General features: G+C 42.2%; 1 protein-coding gene across 1 annotated transcript; it reads right to left on the bottom strand.

The window, feature by feature from the left end:
* Positions 1-461: 461 nt before the first annotated feature.
* LOC108578190 lies at positions 462-983 on the bottom strand. The gene has a single exon (XM_017941473.1). The coding sequence runs from the start codon at positions 981-983 to the stop codon at positions 462-464; it is 522 nt and encodes a 173-aa protein (XP_017796962.1).
* Positions 984-9,408: the final 8,425 nt, after the last annotated feature.

The raw sequence follows: 9,408 nt of genomic DNA, 5'->3' as shown, positions 1-9,408 counted from the left end.
TCATGCCATTCTCCAACATTCTCCTCCTCTTCCTCAGATGATAAAAATACATCCACTCTATGCCGTTTTTTAGCAAAAATAATTTCACTGCTATCGCTTTCACACTTTTCGACTGACATTTTTACGTTGAAGCTGGATCCCCGTAAGGGGGGTCCACTGTTCGCAATGCCGCGACAACCCACTCGGCGCAGCCGGCGGTTAGAGGCGCTAGAGGCGCTATAGACAGATAGTGACCGAGATATACTCTATTCAACGAGACGAGTCTCCAAGTATAAACACGAGCACGTGAACAGGGCAGGGCCGACTTACGGATTCCAGATCCCCATATCGCATCGTAGGATAAGCTTTTTTTTTTAAATTAAAATTCTTTGACTATGGTATGGAGTTACTTGTTATATAAATATACCTAAATAACAGGATGAATGAAAGTACAAGAGAAGTTCCGTGTAATTATTATTTCTTTATTCTATGTTGCTCTCACAACTGGTATTTGATACTGAACTATCGTCGGAATCATTTAAATTTATAATAAATGGTTCTATTGCTGATTCAATTATACCATCTAATTGCCAAAATTTTTCTTCAAAATCGGTTATCACGTGATCAATACATTTTTTCCAATTTTCTGGAGTAACTACATTTATTGCTTCCGTAAATAAACGTACCATATCGCAAAATTTAAAGGTACTGTTTCTCGCTGCAACATAATTTTTCACCTGAGCGCATATCATTTCTATGGGGTTTAATTCGCAGTGATATGGCGAAAGTCTTAAAATTGTTACATTTTTTCTTTTCGCTATTTCATTTACTGCATAAACGTTTGTTACTTGTTGTTGTTTTACAATATGTAATAATTCAATTTTTACCATATCGCCTGCGAACATTATACCTCTTGCCCGTAGCCATTGTTGGATGTTGGTCTTTTTCCACTCGCTGGTCGGGATTTTGTCGGTTTTGCGGCTGTGATACGGAGCGTTGTCCATAACGATCACTGAATTTTCTTCTAATTTATCAATTATTTTGAAAGACCAATCTTCAAATTTTGCCGCATTCCTTTCCTCATGGTAATTAACAGTTTTTTTGGACTCGAAAGTCCATAACGCACCATCCACAAAACCATTTACACTCCCGATATGGGTAATTATTAGGCGTTTTCCCTTGCCGGACGGATTTTTTAAACCGGTTGGTAGACCGCTGGAATGTGCAGCTCGAGCTGATGTTATGCTTGTATCTTTCCATACGAAATTTTTTGCATGCCCTGCATTAATCCATGTTTCGTCTAAATAATATATTTGACGATTAGCCTCTCTGAATTGTTTCAGTTTACGTAAATAACTTCTTCTCCATACAACAATGTCTTCTCTGTCGTTTAAAAAACTATCGCGACCTCGCCGAGTAAACTTAAAGTTTATGCTTTTTAATAACTTATAAAATGTAGTTCTTTTGAAGTTAGGTAAAGTCGGATCCGCATTTACAACCTCTAGCACCTTTTCAATTGTTGGTAGTTCATTCCGATGAAAAAATTGGTGAACTATTCGTCTTATGACATTCTTATCGAAATCGTCTACTTTTTCAACAATTTGTTGGCGAATTTTTGTTCTCTTTGGAGACGATATTTCTCCTGACATGCCCTCTTTCCGTATTCGAAAGACTAACCTAACAATATTACAAAATTAAACAATGTTTTTGTTGAAATACATATTTGTAAAATATGTATTAAAATATATGTGTAATTTTTACCTCTTCGAAACTCCTGCAGTACGAGCAGTTATTTGTACTATATCAGTAACACTTTTTCCTGGATTTTTTAACAGTTCTGCTTTATAAATATGTAATATAATGTTCTTTTCGCTTGCACTAATATATGTTTTTCTTGCACGCTTCCTGACAGGTGACATGCCAACGTTTTCTTCGTCCGAATTTGAGAACGACGACATGACAAAAAATGTTATACACTCAACGGAGGAAAGAAAGCACACTTTCACTTCGAAGGCTCGCAAAAATCGAACTATTTTTAGCCTGTTTCCAACTTACTTACCACTGAAAAGTACCTGAAGTCATAAAATACACATTTGGAAATCATTAAGGTTTCTGCCTGCAAGACCCCTCGGCAAGGGACCACCATAACTTGGCCCTGAGTTGTAACATGTGACAGCCAATGACCATAGTCGCAGAGCCGATCACGTGAAAAGCGAGGGAGCTGTTTGTTTTTACTTAGTGACTCGTCTCGTTGAACGGACTGTAGGCCCTATCCGGCACATCAAGATTTACGCCCTTTCAAGTTTGAAGTTTTTTGATGTTTGGGCTCACCCATCATCCGTATATTTACACTCTGTAATTCTTGTAATGTCAGTATCGTGTTTTCGCGACTCGTCGTCGGACAAATGAGATTCACCTTCCATAAACCTGGCAAACCTAAAAGCACGCATGTTACGTTACGCGATGCACCCTTGTTTCAAGCAACTTTTGTTAAAACATTTTTTTCCTAACATCACTTCCTTAAAAAATATTTAGGTGTATTGAGATAAAACAGACACCCTGTATATTCCCATATTTGATTTTCTCCCTTTAATTGCCTTATCTCCTTCTCTACATTTTCTTGTAATTCCCTTCTCCGTTCTTCGCACGCTTTTTTGTACTCCCTTCTTTTCTTCTGGTAGTGTTTGTCTCCTTCTTTGTCTCCTTTTCCCCTTCTCCAGTTCCTCAGTGCTTTCCTAGCTTCCCTTTTCTTTTTGTACAATTCGAATTCCACCACTTAAAGCTGCCCAATTTCCATTTCTTGATTTTTACTTCTGTTACGTCCGGGATTCCGGTTAAGGAATGCAACGAAATTGCTATCGCTATTTCGGCCGGACGTCACAGAGAACAATCTTTACCTTCCACACAGCACGGTTCGTCTGTGTCTGATGGCAGGACTGCGACGATGGTCTGGGCGCGTAGAATCCGCTTACGACCGTTCCTGATCCAGAGGGATCAGCTTCTGAACGATGCCGTTCTGCTGGAGTCCCTGATCCAAGGCAGGAGTCGGTTCAACTCCGAGAGGCCAGCGTCCTTGGGATGCGGGTCGATGGTATTCGCGCACCAACTTACGTAGCTGATATTTGTAACCGGCGCGTCGCGTACGCGGCATTAACTCTCGGATGCGTTTTCGTATAATCACTTAGACCGCGCAGCTAAGTCAGCGCCTCCGCCTAAGTTCTTACACAGGATGCTCTCTCGACAATGTCCGCCGTGCAGCTAAGTCAGCACCGCCGCAACTTATTGTGAGTAAAGTATCGTAAGGCACTAGAGTTACGGATAAGGATATCGAATAAAGGATACTGAGTGTTCAGATATGTGTGTGTGTGTGTGCGCGCGCGTGTGTATGATATCTAACTGATTGATAAACCTAGCAATAACTTCCAAAATATGCGTTGCACGAAAGAATGTTATATACAAAAGTTACATGGTTTAAAAGGGTACACTATGTAGTGCGTTAATTTTTTTTATAGGTGGAGGCGTTTCGGAGATTTGAAAGTCAACTTTATTTTTTTAAACAGAATACTATATTTTTTATACGAAAATATGGTAGAGTATCGAATTGTAAGTAAAAAGGTATTGACCGTTATTAGCCCTAAACCTAATAGCTAACGAGTAATTTCACTTTATTACTTGAAAATTTTCTTCACGTAATATCAAGTTGGAGATTCAACCTTATACATATCACAGATTTCCGCAGGACAGCGATGTTTACGTGACAGTGTTTATCAACAAAACGACATCTATCATGATTCGCAATCTTCTACATGTTCGTAATCCAGTATTGAAGTTACCTTCGGTGTTTGTGTGTAATTACCAGGCAGATAAAAGTAAAGTAAAGTAAAGACGTTTTGCAGAACTGCAAACGACTGTTTTCTCTTTATTTTGCATGTTTCGCCACGTAAAACGTGTTTTATCGAAGGTAAACTGAAATACTGCTGTTTTCTCGCGGTCAAGACATTTTGCAGTACTGCAAACGACTGCTTTCACTTTATTTCGCATGTTTCGCCACGTAAAACGAGTTTTATCAAAATTAAACAGAAATACTGCTGTTTTCTCGCGACAAAGACGTTTTGCAGTACTGCAAACGACTGTTTTCTCTGACGATCTTTTTGATTCAGGCGTGTAGTGGTGGATCCATGTTTCATCCATTGTCACATACCGACGCAAGAAATCCTTTTTATTTCGCTTGAACAGCTCCAAACAGCGCTCTGAATCGTCGACGCGTTGTTGTTTCTGGTCCGGTGTGAGCAAACGCGGCACCCACTTCGAAAGCAACTTGCGCATGCCCAAATTTTCATGTAAAATTGTAAAGACACTACCTTCTGATATCTTCAAGGTGTCAGCTATCTCACGCAACTTCATTTTACGGTCTTTTAAAACTATTTTGTGGACATTTTTTATGTTTTCCGGAACAACTGCCGATTTTGGGCGACCAGAGCGTTCAGCATCATCGGTGCTTGTACGACCGCGTTTAAATTCAGCATATCAGTCAATAATAGTTGATTTCCCTGGTGCAGAGTTCCCATAATGCTTATCAAGCCACTGTTTGGCTCCAACAGTATTTTTCCCTATCAAAAAACAGTGTTTAATCAACACACGAAATTCCTTTCTATCCATTGTCTTGAAAATTACAAAACTGGGGTCACTAAAACGACTGTAACCTCTAAACTAACGGTCAGAATGCCATGAAATTTTGACACGTACTGTTTGAAGGTTACTACTACCCGGAAATCACGTGGGTCTGTCAACATTGTTGCCATATATGTGTCAGACCGGGGACTTATTAAGTGATGTGTTATTTTTATATTCATGCAGTGCATAACTAATGGGACACTAAAAAAGCCTCTATTGAAAATTACAGCAGCAATATTAGCAGCAATCTTCACAGTTGTAGTGCCACTAAATAAATTTTTAGGAGCTAAACACCAAATGGTATTGTTGAAGCTGTCGTTCTGGTTTTGGGTGAATCCGCCCACACAGCGCTCTAATAACTGGTCACTGCTCAATTCTTCGTAAATAGGCGTAATAGCCTTTAGCACATCTGCATGCAATGCCGGTTTATAATTATAATTTAGCAGATTATTGTTGACCTTCGCCACTTGATAACTGCACCAACTTTCCGGGCTTGGTGGACAATCCTCGTGCTGCGGATTCTCGTTTGTTGAAGATTTGTGTTTTAGTGTAGTCCAAATCTCTTTCTTCGTGTCTTCTTTTGAATTTTTATTTCGTCTTATGGCTAAGCCGTAGTAAACGCTTAGTTCGTCGATCAATTTTGCTGTAGGTTTTCCCTTTCTTCCGAGTCCTTTTGTTTCTTTCTTTACTTTTCGGAGCCGTGCACCCGTTCGTTTTTGCACGTGCCCTACACACTCCTTTTTTATTATGTCAATATTACCGTACGGACACGAGTCAACGATAGCTTTGTAAGTCTTGCTATCGCCATCTCCAATATAAAATAAATATTTTGTCTGGTGCAATGTTTCGGAGCGTGCAAATTTCTCTACTGCTCCATCCACTTCCATTTTGCCCGAGCTTCCTTAATGATTTATTGACCAGTCATTGCGATGTGATTCCATCCGTTCATCTTATTCAGGTGCACTCTGTTTGGATTTTCAGAATGTGCACGTTTTGCAGTACAATGATTTCACATTCAGGTCCAGTACTTTCCCTGAATAGTATCCAAGGAGGGTAACGACTCCTTGTCAAGAGGAGAAACCACGTTTTCTCCATGTTCCGTCTCCCGAAACAATTAATCCTGGTGGTTCTGATATATTTTGTGCTTCTGCTGTTCGACATTTTTCCTCAGTAGCCGCTTCGGACAATAATATAGAGCACACTTTCTCTGATCCGGTATGTAAATTTTTTATAATATCATTATAAACTGTCTTACTGGATATTTCCGTATGCCATTGTATCCGATGCCAAGTAACCTCATAGATACAACAATACGTCGATTTATTTCGTACGCATGATTTATGAGAGGACACGCATTTATATGTCGCAGTTCACAGTTTTCACAATTCACAACTAAATTGAATCCAAGTCCCCTAACACTTGTTTCACCAAAAGTAATTAGTGTTAGCCGCCCTAATAAGGGCTCAGAGTACCGAGGCGATGCCTATTACCTCTATCAAGCTTTAAGAATCTACACACCAGCCAGCCACAGCCCCGAGACGGGCGATGGAAAAATCCAGCCACGCCGCTGAGCGTTTTCAGCGGATGAGCCCTTTCGTTACGTTGACAGTCAAACCGGGCAAATACCCCGACGTCGACTGCCACCGCATCCACGGGGAACCACGGGAAGGCGGACTCACCAGTACACGCAAGTACTGCGCTCTGACCCTACCAAAAGTAATGTTTGAATCACACGTTTTACACTTTATAATACTGCTTAAAGTTGTAAACCGTGATACAAATTCAATTATTCTGTATCTGTGGCTCGCACTTATAGGTACTTCCAACGAATTGCCAGTTAGTTTTCTAGCGGACGCACTTGTTGAAGCCGCTTTGCCTTCAACTTCATGGGGATTCTGTGGACGCTTTCTTTTCCGTGGCCTGCTTACACGAGCAGTTGATGCACGCGAACCTTTTCTATTTATCCCTTTCGCCTTATCCATAACGAATACTTTTCACGGAACGCAAATCTCTCTGTCGAAACGATGTACACTTCTACGCTGGCAAAACCAGAATGGCTACAAGAGTTTCGAGTTTCTACTAACTAAAATGTTGAAAGCTAATTTACGAAAAGAGGAGACACATAATGGTCGACCCTTGTACCGTTAGAACCCTACACGCTTTGAACAATGAAAGACCCTCGGCCAAGGACCGATGCGTTACGGTACGCAGGTAGGTATACGGCTGGGCCCACATCGTTTGTACCCGAAAATAGGTTGTTTTATGGGCTGGGATCGTTTGCATCTCGTTTCCAAGACTTCAAACTACTATTTAAAACAAAAAAAAGAAAAACGATTTTTTCAAAATTTCAAACTGTCCTGCCCCCGTTTCGAAAAACACTGGCCAATCAGAGCGCGCGTAGTCCCGGCGCTCAGGGACGAAGAACAGGCTCATCCGCGCGCGATCGAACAAATGCGTACGCGTGACTTCTCGTTTATCATCGTCGTGTCGCTGTCAAAAAAATTTGACTTTGCACCGATATTTTTATAAGACTTAGAGAAATGGTTTTTTGCCGTCACACAGTGTTTCGTGTATATGGGCGTTCGGGACAAAACTCATAACTTCTAAGCTAATCAATTTTCGACCTAAGTCCTCTAATACTTTTTTGAAGAGAATTCTCATATGCATTGATTGGCACATAAAAAAATGTTTTCATTAAAAAAATTGTAGTAATCTTTACTTTTTATTGAATAAAAAAACTTTTTTTTTTCCAAACTAGGTGTAGGTCTTTGACGCGATAAGAAGGGAACGTGGTCGGGGTAAAATACACCCACACAATTACTCTGTGGTCTTTTTATTTTTGACTGATGGCTCGAGAGGTCAGAGAATGACTGACTGCCTCCCCAGCTTTTTCCTGTTCCACTCTTCACTACTTTTCCTAATTGGTTAATACCGATGCATCGGGTTGACCAATCAGGAATTTCGTTACTTAGCCTACGCTTGCCCCTTGCGCCCTTGGCGCGCTTTTTCCAGGACAGCGAGGCTTTCTAGTGGGGGGGCGAGTTCGCCGTCGGAGACTTGGCAACTCAGCGGAATTTCCTCTAGGTTCGGTACCTGTGATATGTACATGTCCGGCCTCGTGGCCCTGTACGGCGAACCTTTCGGAAATCTTAGTTTTATGGCGGGGCAATTTACTATTGAGACCGTCGGTGAAAGTTTTTACGAAAAACATGCTTCGTAAAAATTTAAGAAAAGTTAAACAGCTAAAAATGGTTTCCTCAAAAATAGCTTTTGCTAGCGCGCCCGTCATAAACCACGCGGGTCATCTGTGCGCCAAGTGTGGCCTGTAGCTGGCCGCTACATCACCCCCTCACCAGTGTAAACGTTACACTTAATGATTAGTCGCTGCCCGTACATGCTAACTTAAAATTAATTTAAATCTAATGTTTATTTACAATTTCTTATTGCTATGCTATATCTACTTGGGCTAGACTAATCGCGACCGACCTGCAAGCGGTCGGGGAACCGTACGCACCTACCTGCACGCGTCCGTACAGGTATTCGTGTAAGGGTCGGTTGGTCGTCTTCCGCGGTTTCTTGCGCGGTGTGTGTTGTTGTTTGCCCTGGACTGAATGACTCGTTTTCCTTGACTATGTACGCCGGTTTCAGCCTGTCGATTGATACGGTAGTATCTTTGCCTCTAACCCGGACAATGTACGTCTTGTCGTTGCGTAAAATAACGAGGAAAGGCCCTTCGTATGCGTTACTGAAAGGACTTTTTACCGCGTCGACGCGAATGAAAACGTGCGACACTGTTGGGAGATCTTTAAATATAAAAATTCTTTTGTCCCCGTGCCGCGATCCTCTACTCGGACGTAGACTGCGGAACTGCGCACGGAGCTGTCCCACTAATTCAGCAGGGTCCTCGTTATTTCCCGCACTGTCTATTAAAAATTCCGCTGGGAGATGCAAGTTTTGTCCGTAGACTAACTCTGCGGTCGACGCGTTTAAATCTGGCTGATAAGCGGCTCTTATCCCTAATAAGACTATTGGGAGCACGTCGGTCCATCTTTCGTCGCCGTGGCACGTAATTGCTGCCTTCAGCTGACGGTGGAATCGTTCCACGAGGCCGTTCGCTGCCGGGTAGTACGCGGTAGTTTTCAGGTCAGTTGCACCTAATAATCTGTTCAGTTGTTTAAATAGACTAGATTCGAACTGCCTACCGCGGTCCGTGATAATACGTACTGGGACACCGAACCGTGCCGCCCAGCCGGTAACGAACGCCCTCGCGACTGTTTCCGCTTCTATATTTTCAATAGGGATTGCTTCCGGCCAACGCGTGAATCTATCTACACAAGTGAGGCAGTATCGGAAGTTTTGCGACGGTGGCAACGGACCTACTAGGTCGATGTGGACATGCTCGAACCTAGCAGACGGTAACGCGAAGTCGCCGATGGGCGAAGATACATGCCTGCTTACTTTAGCGCGTTGGCTCTCCAGACAATTTCGTGCCCATTCACGACAATCCTTTTTGATCGACGGCCATACAAATCTGTCTTTTACTAATTTTACGGTGGCCTTAATGCCCGGGTGTGAAAACCCGTGCACGGTGGCGAAGGCCTGTCGTCGAAAAGGTTTGGTTATGAATGGGCGGACGCTACCTGTCGACAGGTCGCAGTATACCTCGGCGTCGCTCGTCGCGAATTTTACGCGTTTTAACCGTTTGGCTGCTGACGTATTTTTTCGGACATATGCCAAAACTGCGGCACTAAATGC

Source organism: Habropoda laboriosa, unplaced genomic scaffold, assembly GCF_001263275.1.
Source record: "Habropoda laboriosa isolate 0110345459 unplaced genomic scaffold, ASM126327v1 scaffold1498, whole genome shotgun sequence".
In the NCBI taxonomy this organism is placed as follows: Eukaryota; Metazoa; Arthropoda; class Insecta; order Hymenoptera; family Apidae; genus Habropoda; species Habropoda laboriosa.
Note: the sequence above shows the minus strand (reverse complement) of the source record. Positions and strands in the feature narration are given on the sequence as shown.

Bases quoted from the DNA above. Each gene is read 5' to 3' on its own strand.
- LOC108578190 (XM_017941473.1), bottom strand. From the start codon at position 983: ATGGACAACGCTCCGTATCACAGCCGCAAAACCGACAAAATCCCGACC.